Here is a 26543-nt window from a genome sequence, read left to right as displayed (position 1 = left end):
TATAGTAGTAATTACATAGTGATAATATATTGACAATATAGTGATAATATAGTGATAATGTAGTGATAACATAGTGATAATATAGTGATAATAAAGTGATAATATAGTGATAATATGGTGATATTATAGTGATAATATAGTGATAATATAGTCATATTATAGTGCTAATATAGTGCTAATATAGTGATAATGTCGTGATAATATAGTCATATTATAGTGATAATATAGTGATAATATAGTCATATTATAGTGATAATATAGTGATAATGTAGTGATAATATAGTGATAATGTAGTGATAATATAGTCATATTATAGTGATAATATAGTGATAATTTAGTGATAACATAGTCATAATATAGTGATAATATAGTGATAATGTAGTGATAACATAGTCATATTATAGTGATAATACAGTGATAATATAGTGATTTTACAGTGATATAGTGATAATGTAGTGATAATATAGTCATATTATAGTGATAATATAGTGATAATATAGTGATAATGTAGTGATAATGTAGTGATAATATAGTGATAATTTAGTGATAACAGTCATAATATAGTGATAATATAGTGATAATATAGTGATAATGTAGTGATAACATAGTCATATTATAGTGATAATACAGTGATAATATAGTGATATTACAGTGATATAGTGATAATGTAGTGATAATATAGTCATATTATAGTGATAATATAGTGATAATATAGTGATAATATAGGCAAGGCAAGGCAAATTTATTTATATAGCGCATTTCATACTCAAGGCAACTCAATGTGCTTTACATGATAAAACATTCAATTGTTTAAAATCAATAAGAACATTTAAATCAATAAGAACATTTAAAATCATCAGTAAAATCAATTAAAATCATCAGTAAAAATATAGTGATATTTTAGTGATAATATAGTGATAATATAGTGATATTATAGTGATAATGTAGTGATAATGTAGTGATAATATAGTCATATTATAGTGATAATGTGGTGATAATGTTGTGATAATATAGTCATATTATAGTGATAATGTGGCGATAATATAGTCATATTATAGTGATAATATAGTGATAATATAGTGATAATGTAGTGATAATATAGTGATATTATAGTGATAATATAGTGATAATATAGTGATATTATAGTGATAATATAGTGATAATATAGTGATAATATAGTCATATTATAGTGATAATGTGGTGATAATGTGGTGATAATGTGGTGATAATGTGGTGATAATGTGGTGATAATATAGTCATATTATAGTGATAATATAGTGATAATATAGTGATATTATAGAGATAATATAGTGATAATATAGTGATAATATAGTGATATTATAGTGATAATATAGTGATAATATAGTCATATTATAGTGATAATATAGTGATAATATCGTCATATTATAGTGATAATATAGTGATAATATAGTCATATTATAGTGATATTATAGTGATAATATAGTGATAATATAGTGATATTATAGTGATAATATAGTGATAATATAGTGATAATATAGTGATAATATAGTGATAATATAGTGATATTATAGTGATAATATAGTGATAATATAGTGATAATGTAGTGATATTATAGTGATATTATAGTGATAATATAGTGATAATGTAGTTGGTTGGTCTGGACACAACATTCCAGGTCTGGATGATCACAATGTGTTCTTCTGTTTGTGGCTAAATCAACATTGAATGTATTTAGGTTGATTTTATGGCCCAGTTTTACTAAAACATACTCACCACTTGTTGTCACAGAACTTGTAGCGATGGTCATCACCAGGGACGATGTCAATGAGCAGAATATATTTGGTTTTAGGATTCATCCCAGACACCTTGACTTTGTAGCTTGGAAACATCCTCCTGTTGAACAACAGACACACACATGTAGTAGTATTCATTGTTTCCTTTTCTATATATTATTATTATATAATCCCTGAAACTAGCAAAATGATGGTCCATTGTTCTATGAATCTGTGATAACCACATTTATTTATTCATCTGAATAATATCCACTGTTATCCAGGAACGTTTATTATTATTATTATAGTCATCTTAAAGATGGAAATCCTGGTTTCAATCACTAATAAAATGGGTTCAAAGTGACCAAAAATGGTGGAAAAGGTGGTGAAATATAGTGAAATACGATAAAAAGAGATTAAAAGTGACAATAATGGGTCAATATCTGTGACATTTGGGAAAATGGTGGAAAGTGTTTATAAGTGCTGAACATTTGATGGAGAAGTGGCAGAAATGGGAGTAAAGTAGCAAAAATCTATTAAAAAGAGCAAAAATATGTCCAAGCATTGGACACATCAAAGCCATAAGCAGACGCCTCTGAAGAAAACTGACAGTTGACAGTCGAAACGAGATCAAAGTAGAAAGTTGTCTGAATAAATGAAACCTTCACATATTGTTCAAAATGAACTATTACATGTCTTTAACAGATCAGATAATCATCTCAGATATGGACTAAAACATTAGTGTGCAGTGTGAACGTAGCCTCTGATGCTAACGGTTACAGCACATCTAAAAGTGTCCTCAGTAATTGTCTGGTTGTCGTCAGGAATTGTTTAAGGAGGTTTAAATAATATTTTTCAGAATAACGTTTTAAAACTCTTTGAACTTGCTTATAAAACAGTCAGAGCCATAAATTAAATTTGCTGACCTCCTTAGCAAAACCAAATTTGTTTTTATCTTATCTAAGCCAATGGAAGCATTACAGAGGGCACCAAAGCCCCCTATAAAGCTGTAAGTGCTTTTTAATGGCACTCCACATCTAAGAAAAGTTTAGACTGCCAGCGACAGCGAGTCGTTGCTTAAATGTCGTCCGTGGAAAAGGTCTGCAGATGATCTGTGTGTGCACGTCAGGAATCACACGTTCAAACACAGAATGACAGAGAAGCCCAAGCATCTGAATCCAGTGGGAACGCTGGTGCTCCCAAAGCTCCCAGTGCTGATCATGTTACTGTAAATACTGGAACAGAGCGAGCAGGTAACATAAATCTCTCCCAGGCTTCACGACCAATCAGGCGGACGGACGGTCGTTGGTCGCCTTAATCTTCCAGAGACATTGAAAACAAAGCTGTGCTCATCGCTGGCACCGCTAGTGGCGCGCGGACGGGCCACAGGAGGCCTGTGTCAACACGCCAGGCCTTTGGAGCCCAACGACCCCACCAGAACTAATGCTAGCATCTCTGCTGAGTCGGCGTTTAAAACAAAGGTCAGCGTTACCGTTTCCATGAAATACAAACATTCAGAGGAAAGAAATCAAATCAGAAGCTCTTTGATCCAAAGTTTAAAACTGATTAAATAAAAGCTGAACTTTAACCACAGAAACAATGATGTAGCGCCATGCTAACAGTCAGGTGCTAACATCTGTTACGTTATTTTAAGCTCACGGGGAAACGCGGATCACGACTTCAGACGTTACTGTGACCAAACAAAGCCTCGCTTTACATTTATCACCAAATAATTTAAAAAACATCAGTTAGTTTAGCTGTGAAATAATGAAACAGGACATGAAATGGTTAATGAGTCAACGTTTACTGGGAGGAGATCATCAGATGCCTTAAAGAAACTAAGATTATTTTGTGAACAATTTCAGCCCATTTTTGCTTATTTTTACCCTTTTTCATCACTTTTTTCTTGCCATATTTTTGCTCCTTTTAATGTATTTTTGCTACATTACTCACATTTCTGACACTTCTACATCACATTTCAATATTTTTCTGCACATTTTCTCCATTTTAGAGACATTTTCTGCACTTTTCCGCCTAATGTCTTTTCACAATTTCTGTGTTTTTAAAAATCCCATTATTATTATTAATAGTAATCATATTTTTTTATATATTATACAAATATTAGATAAAAGTTGTTATTGTTGCACTTTTTATTAGAAAGAAGAAATAATTAAAAATCATAATATTTGTGTTTATTTGATTTCTATTCAAGACACTTTGATAAGAATGACTGTATATTGTTAATATAAACAACAAAGTGAAAAAATGAACCGTGGCTCAAAAAAGGTGGAAAAACAGTGAAATAAAGTAGGACTGTTAAACTCATTTTAGTTCACATGCAGTGTGACAGATTTTAGGTGTGCCATCATTTTCACGTACTGTATAAATGATATGTACAGTATGTAATTGAAAATTGTCAAATATATTATTCTCGATGGAGTTCTTCTTATTATTTTGGAACTCCTCCTACTCTGTTAATGCAGCACTAATAACACACGTCATCTCATAGAGACAATGTCAACGATGTGCAGTCGACCTTTTTTGGAGCCAAAATGTCAAGGTTAAGATCAAGGTCGCGTCAAGTGTCAAAAACCTAAATTTTCCAATATCTCTATTCCTATTTATCGTACAAGTTTGATGCTTACATTTATGAAAAGCTCATCTCAAGTGGAGTATTTTAAATAATTGGACCAAAGCTGTACGACCTACCAGTAAAAAGATCAGTAGGGGTCAAAGTTCATGATGTCACAGAAAAAACCTTTTTCTCTATAACTTGTCCACAAAGTGCTCCAGTGCTCAGACTGGTACCATTGAACAACATTTAATTTCAATGTGTGACATTGACCTTTGCTCAAGGTCATATTTAAGGTCAAGGTCAGTCTTCTGTTTTTCCTGCATTATTACTTTCAATTTCATTAGTAAAAAGAACAAACTTGTCAACAAATCCAGATACAAGTTGTTATTTTTGCTAATTTTTTCAAAAAAAATACAGGTCTTGCTTCGTTTTTGTTATTTTTTTGTCACCTAAATTTTTTGGTGGCTTAATAAAGTCTTTGTGTCTCTGTGATAAAAGTCTTTGATCAAAGTGCAGGACATGCTGACGTATCCTGATACAGATGTGGTGCACATCAGGAGGAGATACGTGGATGTTTTCAATGGAACTCAGTAAATTAATTCAGGAGAAGCATGAAATGCTCTGGACTAGTGTGTATGGTATCAGTGTCAGACTGTGTGTGTGTGTGTGTGTGTGTGTAGGCCCAGCCAGCTGTTTCTCCTAACAGTCCCACATGTTTAGAGCCCATGGTGATCTATTTCCCTCTGTGGGAATCTCCAGTGGCATGGTGAGATCAAAGGGAGCTGAGGGGGTGGGGGGTGGGGGGGGTGATGATGATGATGAAGGGCCACAGCCCGGTGGACCCGGGCCCCGCTGTAAGGCGCCGGGTTCCTCTTATCAAGCTGTCTCATTGATGGGCTGTGTGTAAAGAGGGAGAGTGTGTTTGAAGAGGAGGATTAAAGAGGACAATGACACATCTTTAAGGTTCAGATGGGATCACATCCCAGATCACATCCCAGATCACATCCCAGATCACATCCCAGATCACATCCCAGATCAAATCCCAGATCACATCCCAGATCACATCCCAGATCACATCCCACACATAACTCTGACCCAGTATTGACTGAAACATGGACTTTGTAGGTGACAGCAGCTCCTCCAGGGTCTGGGCTCACTCCTCCACCCAGCACTCGCCCTACAACCTCTAATGCAGGGGTTTTTCAACCGTGGGGTCCTGATCCCATGTGGGGTTGCTTGGAAATAACATGGGGTCACCTGAAATGTACTACTAATAAAATTAAACAAACTAGTCATTAAATATATATATATATATAAACATCAACATATACATAATACTTAAGTAATATTTTCATTTTTTAAATGACTCATTAAAATGATATTTTAAATTGTTGATACTGGATCAATGAGTTCATAGATAATTACAATCATTGCCATTACATGTGCTGACTTAAAGCTGCTAGAGATGATAATGTTTCTTCAGATAAAGACTCGATGTATATTCACAGATCAATAAATAAATTAAAGATTATTTGCTAAAAAGAATTGCTGCTCAAAAGTTTGTTTTCATCTCTACTGTAAACACTATTAATGACATTGTTGGTAAAGTTTAGTGCATTGCATTGTGGGACATGGAGTCCTGTAGATTAGGGGTGTTCAACATTGGTGTCAGGATCCCATTTGGGGACAGTGGGACACTGGGAGGGGGGTCGCCAGATGCCTTCAAGAAACAAATAATATTTTTTGAACAATTTGAGCCAATTTTTGCTAATTTTTACTCTTTTTAAGTTTTTAGGCCGTGCTACTGGACTGTATACGCCCTCACTTTGTTCTTGTTCTTCTTGTTGTGTGCACTAGTTAAAATCACTACTCCTTTGTTATTCATGAACGAATTGGGCTGAAATTTGATCTATCTATGGATTAGGACTGGATTTAGGGCCCAGGGGGGCCCCAAAAGGAAAAACAACAAAAGTCGATTTCTTATTTATTTGTGAGTCAAATATTACTACGGTTGGTGGCATCGAACCATTGACACATACCAACATAGTGTATAAATGGGGCCCATTACTCTGAATGTGCCCAGGGGGCCCACGGGGGCCCCATTTTTAAAAATACTACTCCATTAATGCTTGTTGAATCGGGCTGTAATTATGAATTATGAATATTCTATGAGCGGATGTGTAGAACCTCTCAGACACTTTTTCTTGAGATATTTTTTCTCCTTTTAATGTATTTTTGAAACATTACATTTCTGACACTTCGACATCACATTTCAATGCTTTTTATGCACATTTTTTCCACTTTCCAGACATGTTCAGCACTAATAAACCCTTTCCACCACTTTTCCACCTAATGTCACATATGTTGACTCATTATTGTCACTTTTAACCTTTTTTCATGATTATTTTTGCCAATTTAACCATTTTCATGATTTGTAATGCCTGTTATTGGTCAGTTTAAATTAATTGTTCCTACTTTTTAAATCACGTTTCCCTAACCTCCATTTCTGCCACTTTTAAGCCAATATTGACACTTTAAATCTTTTTTTTTTTTTAACCACTTTTTCTGTCTGTTTTTATTCACTCTATTTTGCTACTTTTAATCAACTTCTGTGGTTTTTAAAATCCATTTCACCACCTTTTCCACCATTTTTACTCAAACACCAACAGGTCCCCAGTAATAAACACCTCCCTTTCCTTTCCAACAGCTTTAGGCTCGAGTTTCAGCAAATATAAATACACAATATTTACGTAGTTTTTATCATAATTTAACCTCTGAGAGATTTGATGAAAAACAGCAAGAAAACCCACACAGATGAACTACAAAGACTAAACCATTTGTTCTTTCCTGTATTAATTAGAGACTTTGTAATTAAATTAATCTCAATTATCGCCTAACAATATTTAACAAAAGAAGTAACATTTTTAAATTTAAATGGAATATAATATATTAATGTATTGTGTAATATTAATAAATAATATTATGATTGCATTGTTCACAAAGCACTGACGAAAAATGTAACTAAGATATATTCATGCTTTTATGGATTTTTAGTAAACTTTCTAAAACAAATGTGTTTTTGTAATAAAATAAAAACATGACTTAGTCCAGAACATTCCAGAGAAATATAAACAGAACAGTGTAAAATATTTATAATATCTGTGGAAATCATGAAATAAACAGAACAACTGATGAAGATGATGAATTTAGTCTGAAATAGTTTTTCTACATAACAGTTGATAAGTTGGGTCAGACGATGCTATCTGTAGCAGCGCTTCTAGCCCCGCCCACATCCTCTACCACTACAATCATTTATCACTGACTTTGTTCATTTGTCACTCATGGATTTATTATTGGTTCTGAACCCTGTCTGAGTGTCAGTGTGGATTGGAGACACTGTCTGCTCCACTAGGACCATTGTCCCTGTTAGCTGCTACATGTTAGCATTGAGGTGTTAGCTGTTACATGTTAGCATTGATGCTAGCAGCTACATGTTAGCATTGATGCTAGCTGTTACATGTTAGCATTGAGGTGTTAGCTGTTACATGTTAGCATTGAGGTGTTAGCTGCTACATGTTAGCATTGATGCTAGCAGCTACATGTTAGCATTGAGGTGTTAGCTGTTACATGTTAGCATTGATGCTAGCTGTTACATGTTAGCATTGAGGTGTTAGCTGTTACATGTTAGCATTGAGGTGTTAGCTGCTACATGTTAGCATTGAAGTGTTAGCTGTTACATGTTAGCATTGAGGTGCTAGCTGTTACATGCTAGCATTGCGGTGTTAGCTGCTACATGTTAGCATTGAGGTGCTAGCTGCTACATGTTAGCATTGAGGTGCTAGCTGCAACATGTTAGCATTGAGGTGCTAGCTGCTACATGTTAGCATTGAGGTGTTAACTACTATATGTTAGCATTGAGGTGCTAGCTGCTATATGTTAGCATTGAGGTGCTAGCTGCTACATGTTAGCATTGAGGTGTTAGCTTCTACATGTTAGCATTGAGGTGCTAGCTGCTACATGTTTAGCATTGAAGTGCTAGTTCCTACATGTATAGCATTGAGGTGCTAGCTGCTACATGTTAAGCATTCAGGTGCTAGCTGAGGCTAGCAGAGCTTTGCTGACACAAACTCTTTCTGTAACAATTTTCACACAGCTGGGCTTTCGCGTACATTTTTTAAAAAGATTAATATAAATGTAACCGTAACATATTATTTAAAAAAAGGAAACAAAAAGAACTTGCTGGAATTATTATGTGGAAATAAAACTTGTTTGTTGTTGACTGATTTATGTTAATTAAGGCCCATTTATTATTTTCTTTATTCACAATTAGATAAAAACAAAAGAGCGATTGACTAAAAAGAAGGACAAATAAAGGGACAGCCCCCCAGTAGCTGTGTTGACCCCCACCAACAGATTGTAGGTGAAGACTTCAAAACACTTTTTGCTTCTTTTATGTAACAATCTTTTTTTCTCTCTGTTCTAACACCAAATATTCAACTTCAGCACAGAGTAAAAGCTCTAAATGGTTCATTATTCACAACATGTTGAATAATCCTGACTGAAGTTTTTAGGGATTGTGAGACAGACAGACAGACAGACAGACAGACAGACAGACAGACAGACAGCAGGTTGGTTTTGTGCTGCTGGCCCTTTAAGAGCTTTAGAGCTTCAGATGCTACTTCATCAGTTGGACAAGGGAAAGCCCATCACATGGAACCGTACAGCCTTACTGTGGAAAAATGTGGTGACCTTTTTCTGTTTGCATCCCATGAGAAATAAGAGGCGGAGCTTAGTGAGTGTGTGTGAGTGTGTGTGTGTGTGTGTGTGTGTGTGTGTGTGTGTGTGTAGTGGTTCTCTGGTTAATGTCCACAAACTCCACCGTCTAATCCTCAAGTCGCATTAAATTCAACCAACTGTGCAGTCATTTGTGTTTTCAATTATGCACACACACACACACACACACACACACACACACACACACACAACCCTACCGTGTGTGTGTGTGTGTCTTTGTCTGATTCTGATCAAACTCCAGGTCCTTTCATCATTATTTCTGACACATTTCTCGACTAAAGTCGGCCACATTCACTGTTTTCTCTAAAGTATTATGTGTTGAAAGCGTCACATTTATTTACGTTTTAAATAGCAATTATTTTCCGTTATCCTAATGTTTCACAAATATTTAAAAAGCACTTTATATTGCACATTAAATGTGAGAAAGAAGAGGCGGAGCTTAGTGAGTTTATGTGTAATCGTAGCATAATTTTTCAAAAAGGAAAACAAAATGAAGTTACTGGAATTATTACAACAAACGCGTCTAAAATGAAAGATAAATAAATAAAATACATGAAAAAAATGAAATAATTCACTCAGTTTTTTGGCAGTAAATTATAAATACTGAATCTGTAACTGCAAGACTTTTGTGTTTTTTAAAGTTGAAAACAGTGGATAGTGTGGACCAATCACAGCCTGTGTTACTAACCTTCCTGCTTTAGTGATGATCATCTCTGTTCCAGCCTCATTGAACTTCTTCCACAGCTCCCGCTCATGAAGAACCACCTTAATGTGTTCAATGTTCTGAAAGAGAAATCACTTTTAAACAACCTCCTTCATTCACAATTACAATTACAATTACAACTACAAACAAATACATGTGCAGATATTTACGTATGTCTGAACCCTTTATGAAATAATGCACAAGATGTTATTAAAACATTTGAAATGGGTCAAAAGGCATTAACGTGTTGAAAAAACATTAAAAGTTCAAATAAACTGAAAAAGTAGCAGAAAGGTGAAAAAGTTAAAGAAACACGTCAACAGGTTAAAAATCTGAAACAATATAAATACAATAGAAAAAAGCTGAAGAAGTTTAAGAAGTTAAAAAAAGGTAAAGAAAGTTTAGAAAGTTGAAAAAGGTCAAAAAATTTAAAAATGATCGGTTACAGTCGTAATTGTACTGGAGATGACGCACAATTTTTGAAGCAGAAAAAAGTGCTAATTTCATTGAAAATTAGTGCTCTCTTTTTTGCGTGAGTGTGTGTGTGCACGTTTGTGCGTGCGTGCAAGCGCGTTTGTGCGTGTGTACGTGTGTTTGTGCGTGTGTTTGTGCTTGCATTTGTGCGATAGTGTGTGCGTGCGTGTGCATGCGTTTGTGGATGTGTGCATGTGCGCTTGTGTTTGTGCATGCGTACGTTTGTGCGTGCATTTGTGCGTGAGTGTGCGCATGCGTTTGTGTGTTTGTGCGTGAGGTTGCCATGCGTTTGTGAGTGTGTTTGTGCGTGCATGCGAGCTAACGTTTGTGTGTGTTTGCGTTTGTGCGTGAGTGCGTTTGCGCATGCATGCATTTGTGCGTGCGTGTGTTTGTGCATGCTTGTGTGTGTGCGTGCGTTTGCGCAGGCACGCATTCGTGCGTGCGTGTGTTTGTGCATGCTTGCTTGTGTATGTGTTTGTGCTTGCATTTGTGCGTTAGTGTGTGCGTGCATTTGTGGGTTTGTGCATGTGCGCTTGCGTTCATGCATATGTGCGTTTGGGTGTGAGTGTGCGCATGCGTTTGTGTGTGTGTGCGCATGTGTTTGTGCGTTTGTGTGTGAGTGTGCGCATGCGTTTGTGTGTGAGTGTACGCATGCGTTTGTGCGTGCGTTTGTACGTGCATGTGAGTTTGCATTTGAGCGTTTGTGTGTGTCTACGTTTGTACGTGAGTGCGTTTGCGCGTACATACATTTATGCGTCCATGTGGGCTTGCGTTTGTGCGTGTGTGCTTGCATTTGTGAGTGAGTGTGTGCGTGCGTTTGTAAGTTTGTGCGTGTGTGCGCATGGGTGTTTGCGTACATTTGTGCGTGTCAGCGTGCTTGCGTGTGTGCGTGAATGAGAGAGAGATATCACGGGAGAAATACCTGTCAGCCAGCTGCAACAAATGACAATTGCGGAGAAACTTTAAGATCTACTTTAAGATCTACTTTAAGATCTACTTTAAGATCTACTTTAAGATCTACTTTAAGATCTACATCAAAAACTGTGACTAGGAAGAGAAAAAAACTGAAGAATCCCAGTTAAACTAAAGACAATACATAAAAGCCTATAGAATTGTGGGATTAGGTCCACTTCAGGCTTGATATTTAAAAAACGGCTGATCTTATGGCTATAAATGTGGTATTGTGAGCAGCTAGACGAATATAACTACTACTTTTGGGAAAATTAGGACTGTGGGTGGAATATTTTGGAAGTTATGACATTATATTTGTTGGCAAAGAGTTAAAGTAAAAGCTGGAGCTGTCTTATAGAGCTCTCTACTCTAGAAGTTTAGTCAAAGCTAGAAATAGAACTCAGTTGAAGGGTTTTAAGCCAAGAACCGTTAAAGATACAGGAAGTAGAACGTGAGCTCAACATTTTAAAAGTTGAACCATTGAAATCGGTTTAAAAATGGCTGAACAGTGGAACTTTAAAGTTCAAGATGAAATTCATTAAAATTCACTAAAAAAGTTGAATAATGATGCATCCTCACGAGTAATTACAATTACAATTACAATACAGAGCAGAAATCATTCATTTAAAAAGCATGAATACAACTAGGATGCGTACCTGGTCAGGTCCACTGGTGCTGGGAACGATGGGAACGATGGGACCGATGGGACCAGTGGACTGGGCCAGTGGTGTCTGTTCTGGAATCAGATCTGTCACTGCAGCAGACTGGTCATCCCTCACAGCTGGAACCTTCTCCTGAAGCATCTCTGCACAATGAGTAGAGAACCCTCAGCTGCCTGTGGTACGGCCGTGCACGTGACACAGCTCTGTGTGTGCACGTGGACCCAGATTCAACTAGCATTTATATCATTGATTCAGCTTCCTCCGTTTGGTCTGTTATCATTATCAATTTAAATCAGACAAAATTATTCATTGAAAATCACACAATGTAACAGAAAAATATGCAAAACAACAGCAAATATACACAAAATCACAGTTGAATGCAAAAATAAAAACCAATAATACACAAATTAGCTCCAAAAACACAAAACCACAACTCTGCACAAAAATAATACAACCACAAAAACACACCAAATCTTTTTTTTTCCTTTTCTGTATTAATGTCAAGAAACAACTGCAAAATTACACATAATTTAGGAAAAATACACAAAAGGACAATGAAAATACAGAAAATAACAAAAAAAACCACATTGCTATTTCACATATATCACACTAAACAACTATAAAATTATACAAAATTATCCCAAAAAAAAATCACAAAATGTAGAAAAATATGCAAAACAACAGATACATTATACACAAAATGATGAAAAAAAACGACCAAATCACAGGTGAATACAATAAAGACAACAAAAATATACAAATTAGCTTCAAAAACACACAAAAATAACATGTCCACAAAATCCTTTTTTCCCCTATGCTGTGGTAATGACTCCAAAATAAACAAGATTTAGAAAAAATAGACAAAATTTAGGAAAAATACACAAAAGTGCAACAAAAATATAGAAAATAATAACAAACCCTACAAAATAACCAAAGAAATCCAAACAAAACAACAAAAATATCAGAAAAATATACAAAACAAAAACAAAGACACACAAACTCTGTTATATCCTGTATAACACACAAAATTATACAGAATGACTCCAAAAACACACAAAGCAACAGAAAATAATGCAGAAATAACAGCAAAAAAAAACAAACTAAACCCTACAAAATCACATGTGAATGCAATAAAGACAACAAAAATACACAGATTTGCTCCAAAAACACACCAAACTTTCACAACTTTGCACAAAAATAACATGACCACAAAAACACACCAAATCATTTTTTTTCCCCATTCTGTATTAATGTCGGGAAATAACAGCAAATATACACATAAAGAGACATTTAGGAAAAAACACACAAAAGGACAACAAAAATCCATAAAATGTGCACCAAAAAAACTGAAAAAGAGACCAAACAACAACCAAAAAAGCACATCAAATGGGAGAAAACTCCACAAAATGACAAAAAAGAAAATAAATAAAAAACAACAAAAACATACAAAACAACAACAAAGACACACAAACTCTTTGGGCCCTGTACTACAAAGCTGGATTTCCTCTTCTACACAAAAACCTACAAAATCACATGTGAATGCAATAAAGACAACAAAAATACACAGATTTGCTCCAAAAACACACAAAATCTCCACAACGACCACAAAAACACATTAAATCCTTTTTTTTTAATGTTCTATTCTGTATCAAAGCCAAGAAACAACAGCAAATATACATATGACTGCAAAAACACACACAGGTTAGGAGAAAGACACAAAGGGACAACAAAAATACAAAAATGACAACAACAAAAAATGTGCATGAAAAGAACTGAAAAAGAATCAAAACAATAACAAAAAAACACATAAAACGGGAAATACAATACACACAAAAGATCAAAAACTTACAAAACTACAAGAAAAATATACAAAACAACAACAAAGACACAAACCCTTTGATATTTCCTGTATAACACACAAAACCACAACAAAATGATACAGAATGACTCCAAAAACACATAAAGTGACAACAAAAACACAGAACAATTACAGGAGAATCACAACAAAAACACACAAACTTTGTTGTTTCCTGTATTCTTGATCTGATTGGTTGTTCTAATGATGACATGAATGTTGATCATGTGACCATTGGATCAAATAAAATCACGTTGATGATAAAAGTGATAAATAAACATCAGAGGAATAAAAGCACGGCATGAAATTTGTTTGTGTGTGTGTGTGTGTGTGTGTGTGTGTGTGTGTGTGTGTGTGAACTTTTCCCACTCAGTTCCTTGTCATTAAAGCAGTGTTTTTCAACCATTGGGATCGTGACCCCATGTGGGATCATCAGGAATTTAAATGGGGTCGCCTGTAATGTTCAAATAAAATGAACTACTGATTAAAAAAAACATATTTTTTAAACTTTTAAAAATATATATTATTATTATTATTCTAATTAAAACAGCACAAGCTTAAACCTGCATGCTTCCCAAATATAAATATAGTTCTAATAAAATGCGATATGAAGATATTAGAGCTTTGTGCACTTTTTAACAATAACAGTATAACAAATGGTCACAATCTGAACTATTTAATGTTTTCCTGTTTTTAAACAGATGTGACTTTTAGTTTTTATATATAAACCAAAAACACTGTGATGTTGCTGTAATAATAATGAATGTTCCTGACGTTAGCTAGCATACAGGTTAGCATACAAGTACGCGCTAACGTTGCTTTGGTCATGGACGTCCAGGGCAGAGCGATGTGACCCGTAAAAAAGATTCCACTGACACAAGTTCAGCTCAACTTTTAAACTCCGACATTTGGTCAAATCTAATCCTTTAAAATGTCTGTCAGCTCAAAACCAAAATAAAACCAGCACAATATGCACAAATAATCTACACAATAGTGAAAAACAAAACAAAAAGCTACTTTTTCTCCCATAAATGAGACCAAAAATCACACAAAGTAACAAAAAAATATACAAAACAAAAGTAAAATACACTAATTAGCTCCAAAAACAGACAAAACCTCGATAATTTGGCACAAAAATAACAAAAACACACCAAATTCTTTTTTCTCTATTAATGCCAAGAAACAACAGCAAAAAAACACATAATGATGATTCCAAAAATAGACAACATTTAGGAAAAATACACAAAAAGACCCCCAAAGAAGTGTCTCTTTTGGCATCTTTAAATTAAAACTTTACATTTTTCATGCAATACACTGATAATTAATTTAAAAAATAATATAATGAAGCTTCAGTCCCATTAAACTCTGTGTTTTCGTCCTTAAGAAATGTAAAAAAATGATATCAAAACAAAAAGCTACTTTTTTCCTCTCCAAAAATCACACAAAGTAACAGAAAAAATGCAAAACAACAGCAAATATACACAAAATGACTAGAAAAAACATGAAAATCACAGGTGAATGCAATAAAGACAACACAAATACACAAATTAGCTCCAAAAACACACAAAAGCTCAATCATCATCATCACAAAAATAACAACATAATAAACAAAAAGACCTCTATTCTGTATTAATGCCAAGAAACAACAGCAGAAATACACATAATGATGATTCCAAAAATAGACAACATTTAGGAAAAATACACAAAAAAACAAAAAATGACAAAAAAAGAAAATAAAAGTGCACAAAAATAACAGAAAAAGACATTTCAAAATGGAGTTAAAACCAGCACATTATACACTGTGATATGACGATATTATAAACAGCCCAGGTTATTAAAAACATGGTTCAAGTTTAGACGTATCTCTTTTGTCATTTTTAAACTAAAACATGTTTTTAATGCGATACACTTTGTGATAATTCATTAAAAAAAAAAAGAAATATATATATATATATATATATATATATATATATATATATATATATAGGATTACTATACGCTCACGTTCCCTATTAGTGGGTGAACAATCCAACGCTTGGTGAATTATATATGTATATATATATGTTATCAATTCATACATTTCTCTGTTTTTTTGTGTATTTTTGTCGTCTTGTGCAACTTTGGATAAATTTGTTGTATTTCTCTTTTAATTTGATATATTTCTGTTATTTTTGTTCTTTTTTTTGTGTTTTTCAATAATTTTGTATGTTTCTCTAAATAAATTTGTCTAATTTTGTCATCAGTTCATACATTACTGTATTATTTATGTGTATTTTAATTTGTCTTGTGCATCTTATTCCTCCTTAAGAAATGTAAAAAGTGAAAAACAAAACAAAAAGCCACTTTTTTTCCTATAAAAAGTCTACTGTGTAATATTTACGGTGTCATTGATTGTTTTTTCTTTAGATTTCACACGTGCAGTGTGTGAAATCACGCTCTCAATGTAAATCATTCTTCTTTTTGAATAATATCTGGAGGTTTAATTTATTATAAAATATGTTTTTTCAGGAGTTTTTAAAGTACATTTGGTGAAGAACAGTTGTCTGAATAAATGAAACCTTAAATATGATTCATAATGTAAACCTCAAAAAGCTGCAGCAGCTGTAAATGAAAGCGTGTGGTGAATATTTAATGATTATGATCATGAGTTTACAGTGTTATTGTTAACCTTTCTTTACAACAATAACAACGATATAAAAACAAACCTCATTTTTTATATCACACATTTCTGGCAAAACCAGAAACTTTCTTTTTTTCTCACCACTTTTTATTTAAACTAGATTTGTTTTTGAGAAAGTGAAAGTATAGATGTTAGAGAATGTATATGTGGTGTTTTAATTTGAAAAACAATAATAATTATTGAAGCTCGTTGAGCTTTCGGCATCTATATCTATTTCTGTGTTATATTATTGTTTTTTATTATTTGTATTCTTTTACGCTATTAACAGTTTACTGTTGAACTCTGGGAAGAAGAAGAAGAAGAAGAAGAAGAAGAAGAAGAAGAAGAAGAAGATTTTCATTTCCACTGACATTTAGAAAAAGTCGATTCTGTAAATTTAAACATATAAACGTTATATTTAATCACAGCAAAGAGAAAAATCAAATATTAATAATGAAACTAAAAAACAATCATTTAATAAGATTTAAGTGAATACACATTATTTATTATCTTTAGAGTCACATGACTCATGGAATATAATCAGCTCTGATCTCTGTGTGTGTGTGTGTGTGTGTGTGTGTGTGTGTGTGTGTGTGTGTGTGTGTGTGTGTGTTTTCACACCTTTGCATTATTTGTTTTTAGCTCAATCAACACGTGCAAAACAAACACTATTTACAGCTGATTGACAGGAAGTTAGAATGAAAACTCTATAATTATAATAATTATAATAATAATAATTATACAATTATAGTACTATTAATATTAATAATAATAATAATAATAATTATAATATTAATAGCAGTCCTCCATACACTAAATCTAATCACTTCTTCTTGAGAATTCTTCCAAATCTGTATATTAACTTTTGAGTTGGACTTTTCACAATAAAATTAAAACTAAACTCGTGCATAAACAGAATCTGCACCCAGGCCATAATAATAATAATAATAATAATAATAATAATAATAATAATAATAATAATAAGTTAATTTAGTCACTCTGATTTTCCATTCAAGGCTTCACAGAAATGGAATCAAATATATTTTCTCTGCAGTTAAAAATACAACTTATTAACGACAGTTATGTTCACATTCACATTATTTGATTTGATTGAAATGTTTGTACATTGTTATTAAGCATAGATTAACTATAGTTTAAACTGTGTTTATGGTGTAATTTAGTTCAGGCTTAGTGCTGTTTTATCATGATAGTTATTATTATTTATTATATACCTGTTCTCCTTTATCATGTTTTATTCTCTCTGTATTTTAATATCTTTCATATTTGATGTTGCCTTTTGTCCATAAACAGATGAAAACTAGTGTTTAGTCTGTTTATAAATATTCATTTATGCTTTTTAAATATGATGAGGAGATGAAACACGCACGTACCTCCATCAGCGGTCCGCGGCTCTCACACAGCCCGCTCCCAGTGGGAGTCCTGGTCCTTTCCCGCGCTGCTCCTCTCTGCTCCCTCTCACGTGCACTCACTCACACGCACTGCGCAGACTCAAACCCACACCGCGCTCTGTGTCTGGCTCCGCGTGCACGCGCACACGTCAGACGTGCACGTGCACCCACCGACCACCAGTGTCACTGGGACAGCACGAGCCCAAAAACAGGAGGAGAACGGCCTTCCACACACGTGTCAAACCTAAGGCCCGGGGCCCACATCCGGCCCCTGCAGAGCAGCCAACGTTAGAAAGTCAAGTAGAGTAAAAGAATCGAATCTCAGTCCCTCCAAACATCACGTGATGCTGATGTTTTTTAATCACATGTTGAATCCTAACTTTTCTAAATTATTACAGTTTTGATGAAATTATTCCACAAAATGTCCCATTATTTAATGTCTTACAAACCTGCCACTTATTGCTCTGATATTCTACTTTTCCACCAAGTTCATGTTGTCTTCTTTTTTTAAATGATATGTTATAAAGTTTAATTTATTCACACAACTTTTTTTTTTTACTTTGAAATTCTCCTGACAGGAAATAGAGACATTTTAAAGTACATTTGCTGATTGAAAGCTGTCTGAATACATGAAATATTAACATATTATTGTACTTTTGTCTGTTTTATACTTCATATTTCATTCAAATGTGGAATTGTGAACAATAGAACACATTAAAGTTAAAATAATGGGCTTTGTTGCATAAAAGCTGCAGCGCTTTGAAGGAAATCAACAAAATCTCTATCTTCCTGTTTTATTTTGAAAGTTTTCCTTAATTACAGTAAAGCTCAAACTGTGATTCTGATCTTCTTCCTTCATTGATGCACTTTATGAGTTTTTATTCAGTTTTTGTGGTCTGACCCTGGAGCTGTTTATGTTGTAGACCCTGATCCAGTCCGATTATTATTATTATTATTATTATTATTGAGTCCATGCTCTGAAGTATATTTATCAAACTTAAGGCATGGGGGCCAAATCTGGCCCTTTACAAGATCCAATTCGGGCCATATGAGAAAACACAACAAATAAAATACAAAAAAATCAATAAACTCCATAATATTTGCATAACTCACGGTATTCCTCCACGTGTACATCACATTTCTAATCTAAAATTGTTGCACAAACTCTACATTTTTCAAAAATCCAGCAATTTTCCTCAAAATTATTAAAAACTTAAATGCATTTAAATACATTTAAATGAATTCACTGTAGGTGATATTGTCCTTTAAATACTTTACATATCATTTATACGTAGAAGAGCAAACAATTGCAAAATGTTGTCTAAATTGCTCATTTTCACTATCTATGATCTGTGGCCCACTAGAGGTCAAACATGGTCCATATTTGGCCCCTGAACCCTAGAGTTTGACACCCCTGAGTCTGAAAACCCTTAAAATAAAAGCCTTTAAATGTGTGACGAGCACAAAGCGAGCAGCGCTGCTTTAATAGAAGAACAGAAAGTGATTGTTTGGCCTTCCTTTAGATCACACGTGTTAAACTCATGGCCCAGGGGCCAAATCCGGCCCTTTGGAGCATCCAATTTGGCCCGCAGGAGAAAGTAAAAGTGAGATTAAAAACATGAATCATTGTGTAAATGAAACTCAACAATATTTACAGGTGCTCACAGTTTTTTTTTGATGATTATATCACATGATTACAGCCATTTTTTATGTTCAACTGTTGAAAAAACTCAAAAATCTTACAAAATACTTTAATTTTCCTTAAATTATTTTTCCTTTAATTAAATAGACATTTCTCACAAAATCTAGGAAATTAAAGTGTAGATCCTGTTTCTTATGTCTGTCACTTATTGCTAATATTGTCGTTTTCTTACATATTTGTGTGTGTGTGTGTGTGTGTGTGTGTGTGTGTGTGTGTGTGTGTGTGTGTGTGTGTGTGTCAGGGGCCAAATACGGAGCAGTTTTACCTCCAATGAGCCACAGATTTTAGGCGAAAAAAACTAGTAATTAACAATTAAATACAATTTACATTTTTTAGGTATTTTTATAGTTTTTATTTTAATATTTTCATTGTTTTTTAGTGGGGGAAAAAAGAGCGATTTTAACATTATTGTGCTTTAGTTTATACTTCTACATATACATAAAATACAAAATATGTATGAAACCGACAATATTAGCAATAAGTGACAGAAATCCGTCCCAACAGATCTACACTTTCAATTTCCTAGATTTTGTGACCAATTTCTATTTAATGAACATGAATATTATGTCATAATTTGAAGAAAATTGAAGTATTTCGTAAGAATTTAGAGGTTTTTCAACAGTTAAATATTAAAAATGACTGAAATCACGTAGATCTTACCTTCTGCCTCTGACAGCGCGACCCTTTGTATAAGTGTGTGTGTGTGTGTGTGTGTGTGTGTGTGTGTGTGTGTGTGTGTGTGTGTGTAATAGTGTCATTATTACTCCAATAGCAGCTCAATGAGCGCAACGCAGCGCGAGCGTCCGCGCACGGCCACGTCACGTGGTGCGCACGCAGGAGGTTTGTGACTTTGAACCTGATCACCATCTGCTTTCACCCCTGCATCTACACACACACACACACACACACACACACACACACACACACACACACACACACACACACACACACACACACACATTTATTTATCGGTAAACCAGTGGTTCCCGGCCCTTTTTTGGATCATGACCCAATTTCATAATTACACATTTCTGGCGACCCCCATACACATTTTTTTTTCTATAATTATTTTTTGATCATGCGTAGCTCAGATGTTGTTTTTTTTAGGCATTTCATCTATTTTTGTTGTCGATTCATACATTTCTCTGTTATTTTTTTGTGTATTTTTAGTCGTCTTGTGTAACTTTTAGATAATGATTTGTTTCTGATCATATTTTAAATTCATTTTCTGTTATTTGTGTGTATGTTTATTGTCCTTTTGTGTATTTTTTACATCATTTTATGTTTTTTTTTAAAGTCATTTAGTGTATTTTTGTTGTCAGTTTGCAAATATATCTGTTTTTTTGTGGGGTTTTGGGTGTTTTTATCATTTTGTTCTTTACTTTGGGGGCCTCACAAATATAGACTATGGGCTGGATGTGGTCCCTGAGCCTCCTGTTGCCCATGTTGATAAAATGAGCAATGTATATATTTTTAATTAGTAATCTATCTATCTATCTATCTATCTATCTATCTATCTATCTATCTATCTATCTATCTATCTATCTATCTATCTATCTATCTATCTATCTATCTATCTATCTATCTATCTATCTATCTATCTATCTATTTTAGTTTCTTTCTTTCTTTATTTATTTAAACTATCATGGCACCATTCCTACTTGTAATAAAAATGTCTATTAAACTGATAACTTCATTGGCCCTGTGTGTGTGTGTGTGTGTGTGTGTGTGTGTGTGTGTGTGTGTGTGTGTGTGTTTGTTTTAGGGTCAGAATGTATGACTTTACGTAATAAGACAACATTTTCAAAATAAAACAAGATAAATCTGTGACTAGTGAACAAGAATGTACTGAGAATAAAATGACTGCCAAAGTGTGTGTGTGTGTGTGTGTGTGTGTGTGTGTTTGTTTTAGGGTCAGAATGTATGACTTTACGTAATAAGACAACATTTTCAAAATAAAACAAGATAAATCTGTGACTAGTGAACAAGAATGTACTGAGAATAAAATGACTGCCAAAGTGTGTGTGTGTGTGTGTGTGTGTGCAGCAGTAAACTTGTCCCTTGAAGCACTCAGCTGTAAGACGTAAAGTAAAGGTTTTTGTGGTGTTTTTTTGCGAGACTAAAACACAAATAAAAGACAGCAGTAAAGTCAGAGTCATTGCTGACTAACACGTTGACAAATTTACAGTTGGTTTGCTGCTGAAAAAGCTGTAAAACTGCCTCCAGACCGAGCATAAGACAGTGGTCCTCAACCTTTTCAGCCCACAACCCCCAAAATAAAGGCCCCAGAGAGCAGGGACCCCCACTGTAGCTGAAGGTGGCTGAACACAGACATGAACATTAAAGAACAGTCATGTGGAGACAGGACCATCTATAAGGGGGAATAAAGGAGAGATTTTTGGGGTCCATCCATAAAGTCAGTAAAATGATGGTCATTGTTCTATGAATCTGTGATAAACACATTTATTTATTCATCTGAATAATATCCACTGTTATCCAGGAATGTTTACTATTATTAGTACAGTGCTCGTCGGAAGTATGTATTCATATAGTGGGAGGAGCTTAAGTAGAGTTGACAATTATGGCCAAATAAGTATGTGTTTGAAGGTTGGATGTACATAGAGGTGTACATACTCTGTAGTGTTTTAAAGGGGTTTATTTGTGGGTGCAAAGTAAAATAGTGTGTTTGATTTACTTGGTTTAATTCTATGGGACATGAACATGATAAATGTGTTTTATTTACTCATAATTTTTGTTATGTCTCTGTAATATTTGTTTTTTGGAGTCATTTTGTGTATTTTTGTATTTTTTGTGTGTAGTTTTGTGTATTTCTGTTGTCATTTTGTGTATTTTTTGTAAAACTATTTAATTTTGTGTATTTTGAGTCATTTTCATATTTTTGTTGTTGTTTGGTGTATTTTTCTGTAATATATGTTTTTTGGGTCATTTTGTGGGTTTTTGAAGTCTTTTTGTATGTGTGTGTTTACATTGTAGCTGCTAGCATCTTAACACAGAATAATATAAGTAGAAAAACTCACCCTTGCACAGAACAAACCCATCAGCTCACTAAAAAGTTATATAATATTGACCTTTTTTAAACCCAAACAAACTGCGACACAGAACCGAAAGTAGCGGGTTCAATACCGAGAGGGAGCTGTAATCTTAAAATTAAAATGAACGTTTTGAACATTTTGCAGCACCAAATTACTCCAAAATAACGAATGCACACACTTGTGGTATTTGGAAGCCATTGACAAAGTTTCAGGTAGAACAGATACCGCATCAGAGAGATATTTGGTCCACAAACACGCACGCACGCAGACCTTTCTTGCTTTTATAGAAAGATTATAATCGTCTTAAAGATGGAAATCCTTGTTTTAATCAGAAATAAAATTGGTTCAAAGTAACCAAAAATGGTGGAAAAGGTGGTGAAATGGGATTTTAAAAACCACAGAAATTGGCTAAAAGTAGCAAATTAGAATGAATAAAAACAGGCAGAAAAGTGGCAAAAAAAACTTCAAAATGTCAAAAGTGGCTGAAAAACAAGTAGTAGTTTAAACTGGCAAATAATAGACATGGCAAATTGTGAATGTAGAAAAATTGGCAAAAATAATAATGAAATATGGTGAAAAGATGTTAAAAGTGACAATAATGGGTCAACATATGTGACATTAGGTAGAAAAGTGGTGGAAAGGGTTTATAAATGCTGAACATGTGTTGAAAGTGAAAAAATGTGCAAAAATGCATTGAAATGTGATGTAAACGTGAGAGAAGTAATGAGATAAAATAACACTCTCTCATTAGCTCCTCTAGCTCTTCTAATTGAACATCATCATATCTTGTGTTCTGATTAAAGCTGAGACTTTATTGCAATAATTGTAATTAATTAACTACAGAAAAATAACCCAGTTAATGGCTTTTTTTTCTCTCACTCCAAACAATGTGGAGTTCCCAGTATTCCCATAATACTGATGCACAGACCACAACACAAGAAACAGGAGAACCAGAGAAGTCATTGCTGTGCTTTGTGGGTGTTAATTTTAGTTTAAATAAAAACACCGAAATGAGACAGTTTTGTTCAAATTGTTAGAAAAAGAGTTTGTGTATTAGTGAGCTCTGCTAGTCTCAGCTAGCACCTCAATGCTAAACATGTAGCAGCTAGCACCTCAATGCTAAACGTGTAGCAGCTGGCACCTCAATGCTAAACATGTAGCAGCTAGCACCTCAATGCTAAACATGAAGCAGCTAGCGCCTCAATGCTAAACATCTAGCGGCTAGCGCCTCAATGTTAAACATGTAGCAGCTAGCGCCTCAATGCTAAACATGTAGCAGCTAGCGCCTCAATGTTAAATATGTAGCAGCTAGCACCTCAATGCTAAACATGTAGCAGCTAGTGCCTCAATGTTAAACATGTAGCAGCTTACACCTTAATGCTAAACATGTAGCAGCTAGCAGCTCAATAATAAAAATGTAGCAGCTAGCACCTCAATGCTAAATATGTGTCAGCTAGGACCTTAATGCTAACATGTAGCAGTTAGCACCTCAATGCTAACATTTAGCAGCTATCACACTATGAATGGCCCACTGTGGTTAAACTAACTGGTTGATGGCGGTAACAGTATGATGAAAGAATCCAGAGAAGAGGTGTCTTTATCGAGGTTTATTTGTGTTTTGGGTGTGTGTGTGTGTGTGTGTGTGTGTGTGGTCAAATAAACAGAAAGAAAGAATGATGAGTATTCAACTCAGGTTACATATCTACTATATTACTAATAAACATGAGCATAGCATGGAAGCTCCCTGCTATACCAGTAACATAAGCTGGCAACTCGGTAACATTAAATAAGCATTATAATACTGAAATAATTTCAAAATATACTGATATAGGCATAAAATATTACCAAAAAGGGGAGAACAAAAGGATTCTAAACATGGAAATGCAATGTCTCAGGAAGAACACACGATTGTTCAATGTCAAGGGTTCACAATCTCAACTTAATTAGACTTAATAAAATGATCAGGAAGACACTTCTGACATTCCTGAAGACTTGGGAGGAAGTATGAAGGCTGTCCAGAAGTCATCCACCAGTATATGACTATGCCTCCATCTTCTCCTACCCAGTAGATTGTGCTGGTCGTAAAACACCTGAGGGAGTGAAGAGTCTTGCCGGCCCATCAGAAGGATGGTCAGGGTGATTGGGTCTGGATCCGCGACGTCCAAGGAGCCATAACCCAGGGGCTGGGCACAAGCAGGGTGTACAGGACTGGCTCAAGAACGAACTGCTCCTTGAGAATAACCTTTAGAGCGGTCTTCACCAATTTTACTTCTCGCTCCCAGGTTCCTCCGAAATGGGTGGCGCTCGGCGAGTTGAAGCAGAAGTGAATCCTTTGTTTGGCTAACTGCGTCTGTAGGTGAGGGACCATGCTTTCAAATGCTTCCTGTAGCTCTCGACTGGCCCCAACAATGTGCCGTTGTCACCCAGGACTTCATAGGGTTGACCGCGCCGGGCGATGAAACGGCGGAGGGATAACAGAAAGTCCAAACTCTCCAGGTCTAAATGTACACACCTGGTGGTCATACACTTGTACAAGATCCCCCATCTTTTCTCCTGTTGACGTCCAATCTTGACCACGAATGTGCCAAAACAGTCCACTGTGGGGAGATGGGACAGTTCTTGTTTCCATGTGTCACATTCCTGCTGCAGGTGTTCTGGTTCAACTGGGTCATCCCATCCAAGTTCCTCTCTCCAAAGGTCCTAGATTAGAATCTTAGCCCGGGTTGTGAACGGGATCATGAAGCCAAGGGAATTTGTACAGGTTGCGGAGTGTGAGAGGTGGTGGCTCTGTAGAACGATGTTTATATCCCAGTGTCTGTGAGGCAATTCCACTGCATGCCGGGGTCAGCTCTTGAAGATCTGAACTTTCCTTGAAGAGCAAAACTCACTCGCTGTTGACCTGGCTTCAGATGGAAGATGCTCAATGACTGCAGGAAGGTTAAAAGCCCATTGCCTTAACTCAAATCCCCCTTCAGAGAGTAACTGACAGAGGGTGTCCACCAAGCTCCATGCCTCAGCTGACGTTTGGGTACTGTGGAGACAATTGTCCAGATAGAGGGACTGCTCATCGCTCTCCAAAGCCACTGTTCTCTTGTGGTGGTGTTGAAGTGTGTAGATGGCACAGCATGGACAGCACATAGTCCCAAATGGCAGTACTTGCCACTCAAATATGAATGGGTCTTTGTTTTTCTGCAGATCCCTCCACAGAAATCATAGCAAAGGTCGGTCAGAGGGCAGAAGGCATCCTTGGTGGAACATACCTTTAATGTCTCCACTCACTACAATGCTGTGCAGGCGAAATTGGAGTAGGACATTAAGGGAAGATGTTCGAAGTGTTGGCCCTGGCAGTAACTGGTCATTCAGTGACTGTCCCTGGTACTGAAAGGAACAGTGAAAGACAAGCCTGTCTTTACCGTTATGGTGTACCATATAGTGCGGAAAAAACCATGACTTCGGATTGGTCAGGTTCTTGTAGGGTGATCTGTACCACATAGCCTGCTTCTTCAAGCTTCTTGACTTCTGCACAGTAGGATTCAGCTCGCTTGAGATCTCTAGCCAGCCTGCGCTCTGTGCTACATAGGTTAGGAAGCACCAATTCTTGAGGAGCATTTAGTTTGACTACTGGAATGTATTGGAGCAACAGAGTAGCATAGTGTTCCCCTCCTTCCACATTGACTCTGGTAGTCACTGACTGCAGGAAGTCAAATGCCTGATGTACACTTTCTTGCTCCGGGGGAGGTCGTCAAGTAGCCATAAGCTTTTCACTTTGAGAACAAGCTCCTGGCAATCCTCAGCTGTAGCCAGGTGAAGGCACTGTTACTCCCTGTGGGGACTCTGGAAAGAACTCATTGGACCCTGCAGTGTCCATCCTAGGAGTGTGTGGACGACGATGGGTCCACCCTTAGGTCCTTTGCATGTAGGTTGGATTGGAGTCAACAGGTGAGGTGAGTCC

The 26543-nt window shown here is 35.3% G+C and overlaps 1 protein-coding gene across 1 annotated transcript in view; it reads right to left on the bottom strand.

Annotated features, from left to right (window-relative positions):
* The window catches only part of tbx4 (T-box transcription factor 4), a 34682-nt gene extending 14429 nt beyond the window's left edge, over window positions 1-20253 (bottom strand). The window contains exons 1-5 of the mRNA XM_028464587.1: window positions 20199-20253; window positions 17819-18107; window positions 11908-12056; window positions 9812-9906; window positions 1756-1875 (exon numbers count right to left, since the gene is read on the bottom strand). Of these exons, the coding sequence (XP_028320388.1) occupies window positions 1756-1875; window positions 9812-9906; window positions 11908-12054 (362 nt within the window). The 5' untranslated portion in view covers window positions 12055-12056; window positions 17819-18107; window positions 20199-20253. The remainder of the gene's footprint in view (window positions 1-1755; window positions 1876-9811; window positions 9907-11907; window positions 12057-17818; window positions 18108-20198) is intronic.
* Between the last annotated feature and the right edge of the window lie 6290 nt (window positions 20254-26543).

This window comes from Gouania willdenowi, chromosome 13, assembly GCF_900634775.1.
Source record: "Gouania willdenowi chromosome 13, fGouWil2.1, whole genome shotgun sequence".
NCBI classification, from domain to species: domain Eukaryota; kingdom Metazoa; phylum Chordata; class Actinopteri; order Blenniiformes; family Gobiesocidae; genus Gouania; species Gouania willdenowi.
This window is presented reverse-complemented; position numbering and strand designations above follow the sequence as displayed.